This window comes from Mauremys mutica, chromosome 4, assembly GCF_020497125.1.
Source record: "Mauremys mutica isolate MM-2020 ecotype Southern chromosome 4, ASM2049712v1, whole genome shotgun sequence".
In the NCBI taxonomy this organism is placed as follows: Eukaryota; Metazoa; Chordata; order Testudines; family Geoemydidae; genus Mauremys; species Mauremys mutica.
In genome coordinates this window covers 7,113,244-7,134,845 of record NC_059075.1, presented here as the reverse complement: position 1 = coordinate 7,134,845, position 21,602 = coordinate 7,113,244, and the positions used below count along the sequence as shown (strand labels likewise).

The 21,602-nt window shown below is 45.5% G+C and overlaps 2 protein-coding genes across 4 annotated transcripts in view; one reads left to right on the top strand and one right to left on the bottom strand.

The window, feature by feature from the left end:
- SAV1 (salvador family WW domain containing protein 1) overlaps positions 1 to 2,397 on the top strand; it is a 35,772-nt gene extending 33,375 nt beyond the window's left edge. The window contains exon 5 of the mRNA XM_045017037.1: positions 903 to 2,397. Coding sequence (XP_044872972.1) covers positions 903 to 1,104 — 202 coding nt within the window. The 3' untranslated portion in view covers positions 1,105 to 2,397. The remainder of the gene's footprint in view (positions 1 to 902) is intronic.
- A 13,328-nt stretch (positions 2,398 to 15,725) lies between these two features.
- Positions 15,726 to 21,602, bottom strand: part of ATL1 (atlastin GTPase 1) — a 53,680-nt gene continuing 47,803 nt past the window's right edge. For 2 of the 3 annotated variants that reach the window (XM_045017090.1, XM_045017092.1), the window contains exons 13-14: positions 20,160 to 20,174; positions 15,726 to 16,612 (exon numbers count right to left, since the gene is read on the bottom strand). In XM_045017090.1, coding sequence (XP_044873025.1) covers positions 16,502 to 16,612; positions 20,160 to 20,174 — 126 coding nt within the window. In that variant the 3' untranslated portion in view covers positions 15,726 to 16,501. The remainder of the gene's footprint in view (positions 16,613 to 20,159; positions 20,175 to 21,602) is intronic. The other variant, XM_045017091.1, reaches the window with a different exon arrangement.

Genomic DNA, 21,602 nt, shown 5'->3' with positions numbered 1-21,602 from the left:
TAAACGGACAATAAAACAGTTCAGTGATCAATCGTGCTGACTTGCTTTAAGGATACACTTGGGCAACCTTCATTTTGCTTCATTTGCTTGATTATGTGGAAATGTGAAACTGAGCTATAGGTCGAATGCTCCAACAGGAGAGCACGCTAAAGACATTCCATTACAAAACGGAGGGTTCACTTTTTGAACTCTGTTGTCTGTACTGTAAGTGTAGCAGGTACAGTAGAGCTATGGATTAGCCAAGAGCTGTACAATATCATTCTTCACCAGCTGGAATCGTTAGGGCAAGGGACGCTTTAGGAGCAGACCGATACTGTGGGTGAAGAAGGGGCTTTGCAAAGCCTGTGGAATTCAGATCGCTAGGAGGCAGGCATTTGGGAGGACTGGGTTAATCAGCTAACAGACTTGCTTATTCCTTCAAGTTACTCTGTTGACCTCCCAAGCTCCCCACAGTATGTACACAAAATTCAAACCACGCTTACTTAGGGGGATTTCTTGTGGGGTTTTATTAAAAAAAAATTTTAATGCCTCCATAATATATTCACTATCTTTGGTTAATAGCAGTTGCTTGCTAGTGTCTTAAATAATTTTATATTTGTTCTTACAAAATGATTTGGTATTTTTACATTAATATATATCGACAGTATGGTTGAGTGATTCCTCTGTGTAGCTTTGTGGGATACCTCTTCCCTTAAGAAACAAATTACTGTAGAGATTAACCAAACTAATTTTAATTGTGGAAGTATGTGGCTATCAGAAATAGGTTCATCAGTATCAACTACTAAAAATGTCATTAGTGGATTCACAATTACAAAACGATTTGCATAATGTCTTACGTACGTGTTTTCTTATAATGAATACATATATAAATACACATCTCATACATATATATCTCAAAACAGATATGATCACATTCTGAAGTGGGAACTCTTCCAACTAGCTGATCTAGATACATACCAGGGAATGTTGAAGCTGCTCTTCATGAAAGAACTGGAACGAATTGTTAAACTGTATGAAGCATACAGGCAAGCCCTTCTCACGGAGCTGGAGAATCGCAAGCTAAGGCAGAAGTGGTATGCACAACAACACGGCAAGAATTTTTAAGCTAACCATTTTTTTAAATGGAATTTCATGAGGACACTAAGAGCTTTAAAAGATTTTTATTTTTTTTAAACCATGAACAAGTGCTTTGGTTTAAAAGGCAGCTTATTTTTGTTGATGTTGCACCTTTGTCATTAATTATCCTCTTGAATGTTTTTCTACATCTAGAAGGTATTGTTTATAGAATGAAAAACATGTTTGTTATTCTTTTTCTGTACAAAAAAGTTAGTTTATTATTCTGAGAACCAGTATGGAGGAAAAACCACTTGATTCTGGTATCTCCTTTTAGCAGACAGCTGTATTAAGAAGCTGTCTATATATTTTAACATGGTGATAAATGCAATTAATGTCCTGGATGCAAAACAATCTTGTTAAAATCCAAATGAATAAGTTTTTATTTCCCTTCAGATGCCCCGTGTGTCTCTGGGGAGAGGCTGTTCTTTGTGCAACATCTAAGCTAAGATGTTTACTGCTTTAATGTACAGAAACACTGACACTGTTACTTTATAGTAACACTCAGTAATATTACTAAATAGTGCAGAAGCATAGATTGTTTTTTCAATCAGAACAAAATGCTTCATTGATGAAGTATGAGGTGCCTTGTATTTTTTACTGTTATATGCATCATATCACTTTAGATTTGCCAGCAATCTGCACAGAACTTTGTCATGGGGCAAGATACCTGCAGCCTCTTCAAGACTAGGGGCCAGTCTGCAGTTCAGATATAGGTCAGCCTAGCTGCGTTGCTCAAGTTTGAAAAATTCATACCCCTGAGAGACATAGTTAAGCTGACCTAACCCCCGGTGTAGACAGCACTAGGTCAACAAAAGCATTCCTCCCTCGATCTAGCTACTGCATCTCTGGGGGGTGGCTTACCTACACCGATGGGAGAATCCCCTCCATTGCTGTAGTAAGTGTCTGTGCTACAGCAGTGCCACTGCAGCTGTGTTGCTGGAGCATTTCCAGTGTGGACATACCCTAAGACCTGCAAGCTGCTCCACATGCATGTTGAGCTAACTGCAGTTGGAAAGCAATAGAATTATCTAACTGACTTATCAGCCATAAATCTCCATGATAAAATCAGGGATGCATTTTTTGCAAAAATGTTGTCTTGTAACGAGGTTTTCTTTACACATGAAGTTTTTAACCTGCACAGCTACCCCTTCCAGGATCATACTTTGGTTGATTTGTTGTTTATGGCTCCTTTTTTTAGTGCAATAAATATTGTTGCAAATAAGAAAATACATTTCCTGTAAATCACATCAATTCAATAAATTTCAATTTTTTGCTTTAAATAAGAAAAGCGTGACTATCATTGATTTACCGAGATTAAAATTTGAACAAAACGTAGCAAAAATATTTTTTGCCTTTTTAAAAGATCAGAGAAAATTGCTTCCAATAAGATCCTCCTAACCATGAAAATCCTTTGATCAGAGGACAAAGACATCTAGAATAACTGGTTTCTGGGAAGATTTTATCTTTAACTCAGGAATTAAACGCAGTCTGTGGATTGGGAAAATTTACATTTTAATTATCCCCGAGGCAGGTCTACAAAAATAGCTAGTACGCCATCCTTCATCCAGAGCCGATCTCCAGGGATGAGCTGCAGACGGTTCGCAATGGTTCACGCGAACCGTTTGCTAAAATTAGACGCGGGACAGAGAACCGTTTGCTAAAATTAGACGGGGGACAGAGAACCGGATGCTAAAGAGCCAGGCAGGTGAGAACAACTCTGGTCTGCTGGCCGGATGTGGCCCTGTCTCCCACCTGAGCAGCTCCCAGGATTCCCTGCCCTCTACCCCCCGCAGAGCCGCATGGTGGTCAGCCCGCCGCCAGCTCCGCTGAGCTCCAGCTTCATCCTGATGATTTGAGCGGCCGCCAAAAGGTAAGAGGGGACTGGGTGCTTCTAGGGTGACCACAGATCATAGAAATGAAACATCGGGATGGGGGCGGGGGGAGCCAAAAAGCCATTTCGCAGGGGCCGGGGAAATTAGCAGGGAAGGAGCCGCACCTGGAGCGCAGCCGAGTGGGAGAGGCGCGGGGCTCCGGACCCCGGCAGCGGAGGGGGAGAGCGGCTCGGGGCCGCGTGAGCCGGCCATGTAAAGTTTATCGGCTTGGGAGGGACCCTGGCCGGCTCCTCGCCCCTGTAGGGGAAGGAGGGGACGGAGTCAGGGCGCGGGGGGAGAGTCCCTCCGGGAGGGACGTCTGGTCACCCTAGGTGCTTCAGGGTCGCCAGGGGCAAGTGGGGCAATTTGCCCCGGGCCCTGCAGGCCCCCCCGTCCCACGAGGATGCCCCCCTGCCCCCGCAGAGCCCAGCCGCAGGCAGCTGGGCAGCTCAGCGGAGCTCCAACTTGTCTTGCTGCTTTGAGCGGCTGGCAAAGTGGGGGCTGCGAGCTCCAGGGTCGCCCGGGGGGCAAGTAGGACAATTTGCCCCAGGCTCTGCAGGGGCCCTCTGCCCCACAAGGATGCCCCCCCGCCCCCTTCCCCCCGAAGAGCCGCAGTGGCAAGCCGCTGGCAGCTGGGAAGCTCAGTGGAGCTCCAGCTTGTCCTGCAGCTTTGAGCGGCCACCAAAGTAAGGGGGGGCTGCGAGCTTCGGGGCCCACCTGGGGTGGGGAGAGTGAGTGGGGCAATTTGCCCCAGGCCCTATAGGGGCCCCCTGCCCCATGAGGATGTCCCCCCCCTTGACTCCACCTTCCCCCATCCAACCCCCGGCTCAGAGCATTGTGCATTTTTTAGTTAGGGGAGTGCTGTAGTGGGGACCACCTGTGTATAGTGTGTGTGCCAGACAGAGCTGTGTGTTGTAGGGTGGCTGGGTAGCAGGGGAGTTGTGCGGCTGGGAGAAGGTCTGCACAGTAGTGGGTGAGGGCTGGGGGTTGTGCACTGAGGAGGGATGTATAATACTTGGGGTTGTGCAGTTCAGGTCACTTATGGTGTGTATGGGAGGAGGAGGGCTGTGTACAGTGTGTTGTGTTGCTGGGGGTGAGGTGCTGTATGCTCTGCGGGGACTGCATAGGGTTCTTGCAGCACCACGGATTGTTTCTTGAGTGTGGTGTAGATGGGGGTTGTTGTGCAGTGGTTGTGTAGCTGGCGTACCTTGGGTTGGCTGCCTAGGGCTCCTGGCAGCCAGCAGCTTGTTTGCTGAGCTGTAATTTATAAACCTCCCAATGCAGCTCCTGGAGGAGCCTGTGTGATGAGGGAAGGATGGACCCAGGACAGGGTGTGTGTGGGGGGGCTCCTTTTATCCTCCAGGGGAGAATCATCCCCTAGTTCTGCCTCTGGGTGGGTTCAGATCTCTCCTGCAGTAGCATTTGGTAAGGCGAGCGGTGACTTGCGGGGCAGGGTCCGTGGTCCTGGGTTAGGGTGACCAGATGTCTAGATTTTTGGGTTTATTTTCTTATATAGGCTCCTATTAACACCCCCCCCCACCCACTGTCCCGATTTTTCACATTTGCCGTCTGGTCATCCTACCCCGGGTAAGCCAAATGGAGCAGCCTGTGCCTGGGTAGCACTTGGCAGTGCTGTGCCCGGCAGCCGTCTGGGGCTGGCTGGCAGCAACTAGCTGTGGAGTTTGCAGACAGTTGCTGCAGCCGTCCAAGTATCTGCACACACATTCTGTCTAGGTCACTTTCTGCAAACAAGCTGCCTGTTGCAGTTCTCAGAGCCCCAAGCAGACCCCAAAGAACCCGCCGAAGACCCGGAGCGCCGCTGGGTAAGTAAAAATTAAAAAGGCACCTCTAGCCAGGGAAGGGATTCTCACTGGGCACAGGGCCCGATTCAGGGGAATCGGTGGAATCGGCCTAAAGCCGGCCCTGCCAATGTTTGCTCACCCCAGTCTAGTTTATTATTTTATTAACAGGGTCGCACTTGCCTCATTCGTTAAGTTGATATACACATGTGAGTCAAATGTCATCGCTCCCAAAGTTCGTCTTGTTGAGAGAGAGAGAGACAACGTCTTGTTTCTGGTGTTAATTAATTGTAGCCTCACTTGCCTTGTTCGTGCACTTGTGCAACTGTTTCTACACGACCAGTCATAGTCGGTCTGTTTGTTTCTAGTAAATTGCGTGTGATATTTCAGTGTGTAATACTAACTGGACTGTTATTCGAAGATTAAAGTTTTCTATTCAATATTATTTACCCTTCATAATGAAACGCCAGAAAAGCATTAGTGATTGGTTTTCCAGTAAAATGACAAAATCATTAGTCAGTAGTTCGAGTAGTGAAAATAATGATTTAATTACTGAAATCGCCGATGACAATTTTGGTGATGAAAATATCTTAACAGTTGAATCATCTGAAAAGGTGTCCCCAATGGAAGAGGATTTACAAGATTGTGAAAATGTACTACCCGATTGTTGGACTTCCGAGCAGGCACAATATTTTTTAAATAAATATAATGGCTTAATAATTGAAGGCAAAAAACTTGGCTGTTCCCACTGTGCAAAGGCATCACATTTGGGGGTCCTTGGAGGAAAATCTTTACACGTTTCTTCAGAATGGCAAAAGTGTACTATTAAAGCATCTGGAACTGATAAAAAAGTTCAGCAAGCATCATTAAGAAAAAAAATGAAGGTACATTTCGAATCAAGCTGTCATTTGAGAGTTATAAATATTTTAAATGAATGTAAAAAAGAACCTCTCACTACAGTGATTGATAAACTTACTGAACAAGATATTGCAATAACCTGCAAAATTTTCAACATCGTTTACAGCCTAGTAAAAAGAAACCGACCAATGTCAGATATGGAGGATGAAGTAGAGCTACAAATTAAGAATGAAACTGATTTAGGGAACTGCCTACATTCTCGATTTTCGGCCATCAGAATCGTAGAACATATTGCTGAATTAATAAAAAAAACAATTTTTTAGTAAAATCATTGAAAACTATTCAAAGATTTGTATTATTATTGATGAAGCTTCTACAATTTCAAGTAAAACTGTGCTTGTAATTCTTCTAAAATGTGAACTACAAGATTCTTCACCAACAATTTTTCTCGATTTGGTGGAATTAGAATCAACAAAAGCAGAAAATATTTATAATGCTTTGAGACATACATTAGCTGATACAGGATTTGACACAGAATATTTAAAGAAAAACTTAATCGGATTTTGTTCTGATGGCGCAAGCACCGTGCTTGGACATAAATCAGGAGTTGCTACAAGACTAATTGAAGATTTTCCAAACGTTATAATTTGGCATTGTTTGAATCATCGGCTACAACTGGCTTTAGATGATGCTATAAATGATATCAATGAAATAAGCCATTTCAAGATTTTTTTGGACAAGATTTATGCAATTTTTCATCAGTCAAATAAAAGTCAGTTTGAACTTAAACAAGTTTCTGAAGAACTGTATATTGCAATAATCAAAATAGGCCATGTTTTTGGTCCACGATGGGCTTCTTGTAGCCTTAGAGCTGTCAAAGCGGTCTGGAGAGCGTATCCAGCTCTTTATACTTACTTTTCCAAAAATCAGAAATTTTCTGGCATGGCAAAAAGATTAAAAAACAAAGAATTTTTAAAAGACTTGGCATTAATGATTGACATTTTGGATGAATTTGCATTATTATCAAATGCACTGCAAGCGAGACAATTGAGTTTAACAAAGGCAGATAAACTAATCAAACGAACTATTGGTTTTTTCATACAATTAAAAGATAGTTTTGGTATACACGAAAATAAAATTAATGAAATGATAGAAAGTGATGCTTTTAAATGCATAGAGTTTGAAGATAATGTAAAGTTTAGATCACTGCCACGAGACAAAGTAATAGAGTGCATTATTGAAAAAATGAAGGCAAGATTATTAAACGAAAAGCACATTAAATATAAAGAAGACAATTTAGGTCATTCTCGTAATACACCTAAAATAGTTGAATTATTCAATGTTATGGATCCCACTTCATGGAATATTGAAGAAGTCAGATTACCTTGGAAATCAGGAGAAGAAAAAGTGCATGAATTAAGTAAATTCATAAAATTTGTAGTCGATTTAAATGATTTTCGTGACTATGTAGACAATAACATTCAATCAAAAAATCTTCCTGATCCGGAAACAATAAGGAAAGCAAAGCAAATTATGAACACAATTGCAATTAGTTCTGCAGAAGCAGAAAGAGCTTTTTCGTTGATGAATATTATTTGTAGTGATATAAGGGCAAATTTAACAATTAAACATATCTCAAACTTTATGACCATCAATTTGTTGGGAAAACCACTAAGTTCCTGGAACCCAATACCATATGTTAAATCATGGATGAGAAGTCATCGATCTGCATTAGATACCAGAGTTCGTGTATCCAACACCAAAGATTATGGAGAAGATCAAGAAGCCATCTGGAAATTACTACCTAATTTGTAATAAATGTACTTAAATATTCTTTAAAATGTTGTTTGTTGTTGCATTGTATACTTCAACATAAATATATTACTTTTTTAATAACTTAAGTAGTTCACATGTAATATTTTAAAATACAAAAAAAGGCATTTAATTCTTTATTATTGTTTGCTTACTCATACATCTTTATATATTTTTTCTTTTCAAATGTATTTTAAATTCATGTAATAAAGCAATACTTTGTTTCTATTGTAATAAACTTTTATACAAATGTTTTTTTATTAAGTATGACTTCCAATGATTCAATGCATTGCCATTTCTTATGGAGAAAAGGTACAAAAATACATACTGTGGACGAACATCCCTTAAATCAGAACTTTTTATAGGGAACCCGTTGTTAAATCAGAACTTTTTATAGGGAACCCGTTGTTAAGATTTTGGCAGCTCATCACTGCCGATCTCCCACTGCTAACAGGCGCCTTGTACAAAGCTCCTGGGCAGAATAAAGGTGGTGTTGTGTTCAGCATTAGTCAGGGGGAAGCAATACTCTCTGCTGTTTGAGTGTGCAGTACCCAACTTGTGCAAACCACGTGCAGTAATTGGGCTCATCCGGTGCGTATTTGCACTTGAATTTTAAAATCTGCTGTTTAAAGCTTTTAAGCCTAATAGCAGCCTCCTGATGAGATGAAATTGATGTGGTTTGTATCTCTGAGCGTGGCTGCAAACACAGGGAAAGAACACTCCAATGGCTTTGCATTAGTTCACATGGAGAAGGTTTTCTTCACAGCCACAGGAGCAGGAAGCTTTCTTGAAAAGTAAAGTTTACGTTCGGCCCAGTCTGAATCTGTTGTGCGGGCCAGATAAATGCCTCCCTTGGCTGTGCCAGGCCTGCAGGCTGGATGCTTGACACCATTGCTGTAGCTGATTACGGCTGCAGGCTTGTCATGGATACTGTGATTTTTCAGTCCCTCTGTGAGTTCCTGCGGGAAGGTTGTAGGTGGGTGCCTCGCCAGCCCAGTGAGGAGGGAAGCCTGGGGGGGATTGATGAGCAGGCTCCCTCTCAACACTCACCTGGCAGCAGCAACTCCTATCCCACAGATCTCTCTCAACCCCCAGACGAAATGGTTTTGCACCCCCCGCTCCCTCCACTCTGGCCCCACTGCCAAACCCCTCCCCCCCTGCAGTCTGGCCAGTCTGGGAGGAAGCGTCAGGAGAAACAGGGACCATTTCCTTCTGCCCTTGCCCTGGAGAGACCTGGACCAGCTGGGACCTCTCCCCTCTCGGTGGCAGCAGAACCAGGAGGTCGAGTGGCCCTGCTGTGGAAATATTTGGAGAGCTGATGTTTCCCCCATCCCCACAATATCTCGTGGGACCTGGCTGTGTTTCCGCAGGGGTGACGGAGGCGAGAGCAGAACCCTGAGCAGGGCTGGAGCAGTTGCCTGGGCGCATGAGATTGAACTGGCCATTGGGAAGCAGGTAGGAAACAGCTGGCGGAGACACCCAGGGGAGGGGCAGGACTCTGAACACATGTGCCAGACAGTGGGGTGCGAGACAGGTCAATCAGTAGTCAGACGGGATCAATATGATTAGGTATCAAAGGGTACATCTACACTACCTGCTGGATTGGCAGGTAGTGATCAATCTATCGGGGATCGATTTATTATGTCTAGTGTAGACGCGATAAATCAATTCCCAATCGCTCTGCTGTCGACTCTGGAACTCCACCATGGCGAGAAGTGGAAGCGGAGTCAATGGGGGAGTGGTGGCCATCAATCTTGCACCGCGAGGACACGAAGTAAGTGATTCTAAGTCGATATAAGATACGTCGACTTCAGCTATGCTATTCTCGTGGCTGAAGTTGCGTATCTTAGATCGATTTCCCCCTCTCCACTCCGTGTAGACCAGGCCTAAGTAAGGAGGGCTGTAAGATCTTAGATTAATTATAGATCACAAAATGCTCTAGAGGCACTTTTTTTTTTCCTAACATGTCCCTTAACCACAGGATACAGGTTGTGTCCATGCTAATGAGAATAAAAGGAACTATACGCAACGTATGAAAAACAGGGTACACCAATATTCTTGGGGAACACAATACAACTAAGGAAAAAGAGAGTTGATACTTTCACGCACGTGTGCAGGGTATGAGGTATAGTCAGAATCACATTATTAAAAAGAGGGTGCCCAGATTGGGAAAAGTGAGCTCCCTACAGGAAAACTCCAGCAGGAACCATCCCTCTACTGATGATCAAACCATGAGACCCATCAGCCCCTGAGACTACCTAGGAGGATGTACGTATGACTGTAACTATGGATATAGGTAGGATTTATCTATGCTTGGCTATTCATAACTTTATTGGTAACATCAATAAAATTGATAAAAGATATTAGACCTTGTTCTTGTGAATGTCTGTTACTTTCCTTGGTCTTCATGTGTTCCTAGAAGCTCTAGATTGGAAACAAGTAGCAGAGGTACAACTATTGAGCTGGAGAGTATAGACACCAGAGCCAAACCCACAGTGGTGTAATACAACAACACTAAATTCACTTTGAATGCAAATAAAAGGCTACACCACACTGAGCCCCCGAGTCTGCACCAGTGATCAGTGGGATGTCATTTAAGTGAAAGGCTCTATGTAGACCAGGGGTGGGGAACCTACTTAATTAAGCCAGCTGCTTAATTGAATCTGGCCCATGACAAGTCTCCACGACACAGGCCTTGGGGCTAGAAATGAGGGGTTCAGGGTGCAGGAAAGGAAGCTGGGGTTGTCAGGCCATTAAAAGTCTGGTCGGATCCGTGCAGCTCCCCGAAGTGGCCGGCATGTCCCTGTGGCCCCAGGGCGCAGGGGCAATCAGGAAATCTCCACATCCTTCCCCCGCCTCCAGCGCCAGCTCCGCAGCTGCCATTGGCCAGGAACCACAGCCAATGGGAGCTGTGAGGACTGCACACCGCGCAGAGCTGCCTGGCCACACCACCGCTGAGGGGCTGGACGTGCTGGCCGCTTCCAGGAGCAGCGCAAAGCCAGGGCCCTTAGCCCCAGCCTAAGGTAAGTGCCACCCAGCCAGAGTCTGTACCCCAAACCGCCTGCCCGAGGTTGGAACCCCCTCCTGCACCCTAACTCCCTCCCAGACACCACACCCCAACCCCCGGCCCTGAGCCCTCTCCTGCACCCTGAACCCCTTGGCCCCAGCCCAGAGCCCCCTCCTGCACCCTGAACCCCTCATTTCTGGCCCCACCCTGGAGCCTAGGGCCTGGCTCTGAGCCTCCGCACCCACCCTGCAGGGCTGGTGTGGCCTGTGGCTGATTTTTTTCTGTGGGTCAATGGCCCCTGATAGAAAAAATGTTCCCTGTCCCTGGTGTTAGACCCTCTTGGCATGAACTGCAAGGTACCTAGTTTGCCAGCTGTCTGCGTGTGACAGAGCACAACACTTTAGAGCACTCTGTAGAGCAGAGGTTCTCAGCCCGGAGCCCCCTGGGGGGCTGTGAGCAGGTTTCAGGAGGTCCAGAGAGGGACCGGCCTTAGATTTGCGGGGGCCCAGGGCAGAAAGCCGAAGCCTGAGCCCCACCACTCAGGCCTGAAGCCGAAGCCTGAGAACTTAGCTTCATGGGATCCCCTGCGGCGTGGGGTCCTGGGCAATTGCATTGTGCGCTACCCCCTAACGCCAGTGGCTTTTAATCTACTGGATAGGCAGAAAAACAGTTGTGGCGGCCGAGGTGGGCCATGGAATTTTACAGCATGTTCGGGGGGGTCTGAGAAAGAAAAAGGTTGAGGACCCCGGCTATAGAGCACTGACCATGGCTTGGGCGGTGAATCCTGCACCCCAAACCCCACAGGAAACCTCCATTGCTTTGCCTCCTCTCAGACCTTGACCATGCAGTCCGTGCATGTGCCACAGATAGTGGAAAGGGATCTATATTTAAATGTTTGTGCTTGCCTGCTTTGCTGAGACGGTCACCTTACAAGAGCTGCCACTGGCAGGGGGTGTTGCCGCGGGCGGTGCAAGAAGGAGAAGGTTGCTGGCCTAATGGACCCCACTCCGTGAACTTGGATCCTGGGTCACATAAAAAAGACAACGTGTAGTTGGTGGGTTGCCTTATTGAAAAGTCTGGGACCCACTGTAATTGGGTGCATTGAATTTGACAGTTTAAAAAGGTATTTTTCATAGTTTTGTGACACGCAGCAAATTAATGTTACGTAATTTGTGCAACATTTAAACAAGCGTTTACCTAATTCGTTTGGCAGGTGAGCTGCTTTCCTTAGCTACAATGTAAGCACACTGCTCTATTATAAATGCAGAGGATTTAATCTACAGCTATGGGGGTTGACAAGGAGTAAAAATATCAGTAATAAGCACAAGGGAGTGAGCTGCACAATATCTTCCATGGAAGCGGAGGTTTATTATTTTGTTCAACATGCAGCGTGCTGGTAGATTACAGTCGTGAGGCAAGCTGTGATAAACGTGGAGACAGCATCCCACAAACGTAGAGGCCTTGAAATCTGAAGAGGGCAGAGAATGCAAAGTGCAAAAAACTGTCAGATGTTTGAGGGGAAAACAGGAACGACGTCCTAGATGGGCAGAGCTTTTCAAGCAAAGCTGCCATTAAAAATTCTTAACAATGTAACCCTAAAGGAGTGTTTAGAATGCAACCTGAAAAATGTTGGAACTGCACCAAGTTCAAGCCGTCTACAGGAATTTTATTTGCCAAGAGTGTTTGAAAACAATGTAAACAAAATTAAAAGAAAAGCTGAAGATTTATGATGGGATCGGTATTGTCACCGAGACCACACAGACAGGAGAGTGAGCGTCTCAACAAGTTGGCTGTTTTCAGCTAACCATAATGTGAACGTGGCTTGATGGTAAACGTGCTTCTGTTGGACTGCGTGGGTTTGGACTTGGTGATCTTTAAGCCCATTAGCCAAGCAATACAGGAACCAGATAAATACGAGGTTTCCTTTGACCAGGTCAGTGCTGTTGTGTCGCAAGGTATGCAAAGCCGATGTGGGGAGCAGAGCATGAAGCCGCTGTTTCAGAGTGCTGTGCTCGTGATGTGTTGCTCACCTGTTAAACTTGGTTGGTTGACGTGTGGCGTAAAAACCTTGGAAAAAGTGAATGACCTGGCTGTGGTGGTGGAATGAGCCCGGCACATAAAGCTCGCTTCTGTATGCTCTTGGCCACGTATTCCACCCATTCCCATTGTCGCGCCCTGGAACAGCAGGTTTAACATTGCTTTGTTTCATTTAGCCCACGCAGGGGGGACTACATTCCATTTTTCAAAGAAGATAAGGGGTCACTCTAGCAGTCTGTGCATTGTAGATGTAACCAATTTGTGCCAGTCACCAGAAGTCCTTGAACAGCTGAACATCTTGCAGATGTGTGTACCTGCTGTCATGCCCAGCTTGACAAAATGTGAAAGATCTGTGCTATGTTCACGTATTGTGACCAGTGACACGCCCGACCTCATCACGTGGTCAAAGAGCCGTGCTGATGAAGAGGAGTATGCAATGGGCACAGAAGCACTCCTTAACCCAGGCTGGAAAATGTGAAACATCCATGCAGTGCCACCCTACTCCCGGAGCAGTGGCACTGTTCAATGCCATTCGCGTATTTGACGCAACTCAAGCAAAACTATCTCATGACAGCTGAGCTAGAAGCATTTGAGGCTATTCCACTTTCTGAAGATAAGGCCTGGTCTACACTAAGGAGGGGGGGTCGAACTAAGGTACGCAACTTCAGCTACGCGAATAGCGTAGCTGAAGTCGAAGTACCTTAGTTCGGGCTACTCACCCGTCCAGACGCCGCGGGATCGAAGTCCGCGGCTCCAAGGTCGACTCTGCCAGCGCCGTTCACGGTGGTGGAGTTCCGGAGTCGACCGGAGCGCGTGGGGAGTTCGAACTATCGCGTCTTGATTAGACGCGATAGTTCGAACTCCGAGAAGTCGAACTCTCCGCGTCGACCCGCGCGGTAAGTATAGACCTGCCCTTTGTGTAGCACAGCGTGAATACCATGCTTACATTGAAACGGTCTTTGAAAAGCGACGTGACAGTGTTTACCAGGTTTGGAGAAACCTGGAAATGAGATTCCCCAGGCCTGCTGTAATTTTAGTGTACAGTGCTTGACTGGGCCAGGAAAAAGTGTGGTAAAGAAATTTGATAATTTTCTACATACAAAAATGTACCTTGTCTGTTACAGCTGTCCCCCTGCTGCTGTTTTTGCTGAGTGGCCGCCCCCCTCCCCCCGCCATGGGCTAACTAAAGTCACAGCCTGGCCCTGCTCATTGGAATGGCTTGTGCAGACTAACAGGAGCCATTGCTCTGACTAGGGAGGGGGGCTTTTGCTCCTTTGTCTAGCTTCTTTGTTTAGGCCTGGGCTCGGTGTAGGGTGCCCTGCCCAGGTATGCAAGACCTAATATGGCCAAATAGCTGAGCATATGAGTCATACCCGGGGGCTCAAAACTTGCCCAGATATGTTCTATGCCTACCTGCAGTTTTTTCCCTGCTTTCTCTCCTCCCTGTAAGAAGGGGAACCAATCAAAGTTACTGGTGGGAAACTGCCTAAGTTTGCCTTTATAACCAGACATTTTCTGATCAGACCTCAGAAAGGTTCCTGCATTGCTGCCTGGTCTGATCAGCCAGGGGTTCTGGGGGGTCCTTTCTCCGCTCTCATTTTATTTTTGAGCGTACCCCCGTTTTTTAACTCCCCTCCCACGAACAACGAATTTTGCCTGGAGATCTTCTGATTATTGTGAGCAAATCGAGTCCTCTCTGCGTCCTCTGATGCTGAAACTGCTCTTCCTGCTGCTGCTGCTTTGGGGATTGGTAAGAACTCCCTCTTGCAAACTCCCCCTGTCCTGGCTGCTGGCTCTGTTTCCCCAGCAGACAGACCTAAGCTAACTCCGTGGTCTGTACTGCTAAAAATAAGCCTGTTTGCAGCCGCCCCACTGCTGCAGTCACCACTCCCTGAACTCTATCCTGTGCATACACCACTCTGCCCTCTGGAACTACTCCTAGTATAAGGTGCACCCATTAGGTTAGGTTTAGCCTTTAGTCTAGATAAATTGTAATTTCATTTTGCATAGCTGTGGTTAAGTTAGGCTTAGAGAATTGTTGCATTGTGTTTTGTTACTTGCTAATTTGTGTAGTCTTCGTTAAGTTAGATCATAGATAAGATTTTGCTGGGTTCTGTATAATTGTGATTAGGTCTGTCTTCTCACTGCCCCCCCCCCGGGCTTTCTCTGTGTCTCTCTGACTTGTTAGTCTCTCTGCTGCTCCACCACGTGCTCTTCTTCCCCCATCCCAATCTAGCATAAAACCCCATTGGTTACCCTCTTCCTCTCTGACACACCTCACCTTCTACATTTACACCATTGACACCTTTTTACCTAGAATTGTTTGCTAGTTAACATACTTTATCCATAACTGTTAGTTGGTTATATGCTGCTGTGACACACCCTCTACATAGAAATTTAGCTACCTGTTACATTTATATTTCTGTGTTAATTGGTTACCCACTGTATTGTACGCCACTGCATTGTACCCCACTATTGAAACCCCCTATACTGTTCACCAAAAGAAACCCCTCCCCAATTGTCTACCTTAACAAACCTCACACCCCTCACTATTGAATTTTCCCTGTTTTTGCATTTTCTTAATAAAGTTTATTTTGCACCCCACCAGTGCAGTAATTGTCCCCCAAGATCCCCTACCTGCAGGCAGGGACATACCTCAGGACCAACGCTCGATCAGAGCCTTTCTATGGACGATGGCTTGTGCCACTATAAACTTCAAAAAAATAAATAACTACCACACCGGCAGCCTGTCCCTTTTTCTGGCTCTATATTTAAAAATGTGTCACTTCAGTTCACATAGTTAAGACAATTTTTTTGTAAAAAATGCCTTTTTTCCTGTGTTTATAGATGTCTTTCCTCAGTAGTCTAAGTAAGCTATATTTAAAGAGGTGCAGATAGTTGAATTTTCATACCTGCAACTTTACACACCATTTCCCTCTAAAGCGAGGACTTTTACTAAATGTACCGTGGTTGCTCTGTGGTTTTTTTTTATTTAAAAAATTTTCAATGCAAATCCGCCACCCTCTGAATGATCAGTATAATCAAATTCCACTCTGCATTTCTAAAAACAGCAGCTAACATTTTTGAGGGATTGTGTCTAAAGAAAAGCACAATGTTCATCAAATAAACGATAGAAAAATAAACCTAGATGAACGTTAAGATCTAAGAAAACGCCAGTTAGTGAATTAATTGCTCACAATATGACCAACTTCATAGGAACCGAAAAGAAACTTTAATACTCTGACAATAAAATAGAACTGTGAACACACTTTCTAAGCACTAAACGAAAATATATACAGAAACAGTGAAACTTTCTCAAATACATGTACAAAGTCATCTTTTTGTGCATTAAATTTATCAAAGGAAAAAGCATACTTTCCTCACAATATCATTAAACATACCATAGCAGAAGAAGTGGCCTTACAATTTCTGACAAAGCAAGTTAGTACATACATTTTTTTTAAAAAGTGTTGATGTAATTGTGTAGTTCATGGCAGATATGAGGAAAAACATTGATTAATCAAACCTTTGGTTATGTGATATTTACTTGAACAAGCATATCTGAGAATAATATAAGAGGTGGTTCTTTTGAATAATGCTAGGGTTTACATCTGGAAAACGTATCTAATTACCACATTATGTTGTTAGCAATCGCATCATATTGCATACTAAATTTAAAGTGGAAAGCAAGATTTCATAAATCAGTCAAAACCAGGCAAGAATTGCTTGATATTAAAAATTAAGAGTATTGTATATATTTGCAGCAAAATCAAGTATGTACATATAAACAAAATGAAAAACATGCCTATATCTTCCCATCAAACAGCGTGTCGTCAAAATTAACACACACACATGAAACCATCTTTACAAGTGAATTATTTTGTGTTCTCCCCTGTTCCACTTCAGGAGCTTCAGAAACTTGTACATGAATACAACTAGGCGAGTGTTTAACTGATGAGGTGTATGTGCTTCATTCATGCACCTACGTGACAACATCTGTCTTACATTTTCTTCTTTTCTGACTCTTCAGTGGATTCTGATTTCTGTGCAGGGAACGCATGGTGATACAAATGTCTGTGGGTTGCTGCTGCACTGTAAAGTTTGTACAAAGCCTGCAGAACAGAAGAGACATAAACATTCTTAGATCGGTGAGTTTATAGCGCAAGTTACCTATTTTGCATTCATATTATGGTAGCTGGTTCAAAATCGTCACAATGTACATACACCTTGACTTCTTATAATACTTTCCTTTCCATATGTGCTAAGTGTAACTTACGAAATCTGTCTAGAAAAATAAATGTAACAACCTCACTCCTTCTTTCCATGCTCCAGTCACTAGAATGAAATAGGTTCAGGGGTCTGTTACTACCGCTAAGCTAATGGACCTGGTCCAGTAAAACTTCTGATGATGATGTGCTGGTTGGATCACCTGTGGTAATGGAACCAAGGACTTCGAGGTCTAAAAGCATAAGCCTCTACTGCAGACGTGGGCAAACTACGGCCGGCGGGCCACATCTGGCCCGCGGGACCGTCCTCCCCGGCCCCTGAGCTCCCGGCCAGGGAGCCTAGTCCCCAGCCCCTCCCCCGCTATTCCCCCTGCTGCTGGTAAGGGGGTGGGGAGCGGGGGGCCTTGGGGGGCAGTCAGGGTGGAGGGGGCGAAGGTTCTGGGGGGAAGGTCAGGGGATGGGGAACAGGGAGGGTTGGGAGTGGGAGTCCCGGGGGGGGCTGTCAGGGGGCAGGGATGTGGAAAGGGGTCAGGAGGGCAGTCGGGGGTGGGGGGGGCTGAATAAGAAGGTGGGATCCCGGGGGGGCAGTTAGGGGAAGGGGTCCCAGGAGGGAGTGATCAGGGGATGAGGAGCAGAGGGCAGTTGGATAGGGGGTGGGAGTCCCAGGGGTGTGGATAGGGGTTGGGACAGGGAGCGGGGGGGGGACCTGGGATGGAGGGGTCAGGGGACAAAGCGGGGGGGGCGGTTTGAGGATTCTGAGGGGGGCGGATAGGGGGCGGGGACCAGGCTGTTTGGGGAGGCACAGCCCTCCCTACCCAGCCCTCCGTACAGTTGCACAACCCCGATCTGGCCCTTGGGCCAAAAAGTTTGCCCACCCCTGCTCTATCGGTTGAGCTAAAGAACCCCCGTTCAACTTGCATGAAGGGAGCAGCCAATCAATACACTCCTTTCCATGGCCCCTTTCTTTAGAGGGAGAGACGGACAACACCTGGCCCATGTGTTACACAGACCTTACTTTGATTCTGCATAATGTTCAGGAATGAAAATCTTTCCCATTCATCAATGCTACAGCTTCATATATACACTGGTTCCATGGAATGGCCTGTTGCAACAACTCAAGAAACTGATAAAAGCTGCTCACCTGCCACCTGTTCTTCTAATTGTATGGCAGAATGTAATTGAATCAAGGGATACTGTCATATGCTTCCTTGTCTAATAAGGGTGGTCTCTTATATAGGTTTCACATTTAAGATGCAAATGTTAACATTCAATATATTCATGCATTTTTTGTGAAGATCATTTAGATGATTGTAAAACATGCCATGCAATAGACTTTAATCATCAAATGTACATGCAGTTTTTTCTAAAAATTGCTTCTTTAAACAAATGCAGGTTTTAGCCTTCAGCATCCTTTATCATACCCGTGGAGGGGTTTTGCTGTTGTCTTCAGAGGAGACAGCACAAATTGTTACAAACAAAACTACCTAATCTAGCAAATAAATCTTTCGCTGGCTTCTGCAGAACACTGATCATGAATGAGAAGATACTATCTTCAAAAATAGTTGTGATGAAAAGATGGTACCTGCCCAAAGGTCTACATTAATTTAATGCACCCTCGTAAGTTCAGCGTGAATCTGTGTTGGTTTTCTTTTTATCAATGTTACTGTCACCCTGTGCATAAGACCAGCAAATAGTTCTCTTCTTCTGTCCCCCATTGTTTAAACATTTAAGAGGACCGCTTAATGCTGTGGGGGCTTGGCATTCCCTCCCACTAATCCTTTTTCAAGACTACATTTTATACAGCAGAGACAAGTCACTGAACTCTGGAGAATCGCTGGCATTATCAAGAGCATGTTCGGTCTTCAGGAAATAACACCACTGATTTCTGAGCAGAACATGCATGTAGGAAAATAATTTCAATTTAGATGCTCAGAAATTCAGATGCTTAAAAGTATCAGAGACAAGATTTTCTGGTAGCTATGTGGAAACTGACTCTGATTTATAAAACCTCCTCCTGTACATTTTTAAATGTTATTCTGCCAGGGGCTTGATGGCAAGACAAGCTAATAACCTGGGGGCCTGTTGTGCCTCAGTTCTCAGCAGCACACCCTAGCCAACTCCATGAAAGTTCTGCTTAAAACTCAACAACAAAGTGTAACTGTCTGGTTCTTAGAGTTCCACTATTAAAGGCGTATCTGGGCATTTGCAGCCGAACGTGTAGCAGACGTGTTCCAAAAATCAAAGGGCACGTGATTTCTAGGAGTGGGACCACCAGAGAGCTCCACCTCAGGCTTCATACTCCTGAGCAATAAAAAGATACTATATACCCTTGTTCATCCCTTTGAGTCTCTGACTCAAATGTGCTGTGTCTACACCTAATACCAGTTCCATTTAGAACAGCCTGGTAAAATGGATCAACGGCATACCCATTTTACAGACAGGCAAACTGCCTTGTCTACACTAACAGTTGGCGAGCGGCAAGCTGAGGGGTAAATCTGTCTCATGCTAGCCTGCGGCATGCTAACTATCCCCTCAGACCATGCCGCTGTGCACTAAAAGCTCCCTAGTGCACGCTGATGTACTCCCGTTTCAAAATGCAGCCGGTTTTGTCCCAAAGAGGTAAGCGGGTGGGGTAATGGAACAATCTTTTTAAATCTCTCTTTTAGCTTGTTTTAACAGAGGCCGGTGTCTCAAACTGGTGTAATGGGTACGTTTTGAAAAGGTAAGATGCGATCCTGCAGTCGTTACTCTGGTGAAACTCTGCTTAGCTTCAGTGGGAGTTTTGCAAGATTAGAAAATAAACATTTCTTGCATAAGCACGTCAGCATAAGCAAAAACTTACACCAAAATTAACCCAGATTCCCTCCTCTATTATCCTAGATTTCTTCTCCTATAGCGCTAACTTCTTCCTCATGCTTTCGGCCCTGAGACTGGGATTGACTCTAGATGCACAGACTCGTGTGTCTACACAAGAGGCCCCATTGGTCTCTCTGTGTGACTCTGATTGCCGGCTCTAGGCCCTCTCTTTGTATGATTGGAGAGACACTGGTCATGCAGAATTGCTTTTCTTGCGCTCTAATGCTTGTATGCTGTGTTCCAAAGAGACTTAGCTGGGGATCTCTCTAGCAGGGCCCAACACTGGATGAGAATTTCAAAGGTGCCTAAGGGAGTTAGACACCCAGCTCTGCTTGGGAACTGGATGCAAATCTGCTGGTCCTTTTGCAAATCCCAGCTGCGCTGAGGAACTCGATCAGTTCTAGGTGCTACACAAACCTCCTTAAAGAGCGGTGGTTACAAACTCAGGCTCCCAGCAGCCTGCGTGGTTGTGAATGTGAAGGCGCCAACCTCGCTCTGCGTTACCGCTGTTCGTTTTGCAGCTAGAGCAAGCGGCATGCGGGTAAAGGCATGTCTCTGTAAGGATAAAGTCACTTACCTCATTCGTGGTTCCCTGGGGGAAAGGCAGTTGGAAAAGGGGAAAAAATAGCATCTCTGTGTATAATGCACTTCCTGGGTAATGTTACAGCATTCAGCTTTAGTTACACAGCCTTACATTGGCTTAAGGGTCAGCCCCCCTCTCCCTCGCCCTTACCCATTAACCCCAGCCTTCCCCTCTCTGGCTCATGTGCCCTTAGCTGCATGCTCTAAGGGCACAATACCTAGTCCACGTGCGGTTAGGCTCCGTCCATACAACAAATAGGAAAGCTGGTTACGCTGTGGTTTTCCCTAAGTTGATTAAAGACATGGTTCCAGTTTGGACCATAACCATGGATTGACTTGGACAAGTTTCGGATCCGCTCTGACTCCAGGCTCAGGCACAACGTGCAGGGGGCTTGCTGGCCCCACCCTCCTTTGGGACCTGATTCTGACCCTGTATGCACTTTACACTGGATTCACGCCGCTGATACACTGTGGTAACTCCTGAGTTACAGCGGCGTAAGAGAGGAGTGTAGGGAAGAAGGTGATTTTTGGCAAATTGGGGTGGGGGGAGGTGGCTCCACCCCTCAATCCCCCATAATGTTCACCACTGCAGGGCCTAAATCAAGTGCCCACTTTCCCTGTCCGAGCGGCTCAGTGTCGGAACAGCACCTCACCTTGACAGGGGAGATTCAAAGAGACAAATAGCTCTGACAGGGCCATTCTACCGTCAACTAATGGCCAGCACTTTTCACTGGCAAAACAGCTCTGAATGTGAGCAATCAGTGGGCATTAACGCGCGCCACGTCAGGCTTTTAAAACAGGGCTGATCGTGTCCAATTTGGCCTAAAATTGAATGACCAGAGCCTCAGCTGGTGGCAATCGGAGTAGCTTCATTAGCCAGTCATTAATGGTGCTATGCTGATTTACACCAGGTGAGGATCAGCCTCTTAATGCTTTGCAAAAACAAATGTTTACAAAGCCTAAAACCAGGATCAGTGTTTCCATGGTGGTTGGTTTTTTTTAAATCCAATGAAAACGGTTAGTTCAAAAACCAATACGCTTCCTTCTCCGAGTTCTGCAAGTCAAACTTGGCAGCGCTGCATGAGACTGGAAGGTTTGGGGGGCAGGGAAAGTCTGTGTTTGACCAATGCAGCTAACCCCAGAAGGGGCAGAAGCAGGAGCACAGCCAGAAAAGGATCCCACGCAAACAAAAGCCTGCTCTCTAACCGCCCACGCTGCCGCTTGCCCCTCTGCCCACAAAATACATGATACAATAATACCCGCTTGCTGTCCCCCAATGACCTGGCCCCTCTGGTGGCCTGGTTAACACCCCCCCCCTTTTATCATTTTCTTTGCTCAATTCAAGGGGGGGGGCAAGGTGGTTACAATTAATAGTGCTGCCCTGCTCATCCTAGTTAAGGCTAAGGTAAAGGTAATAATTGGAGATATACCAATCTCC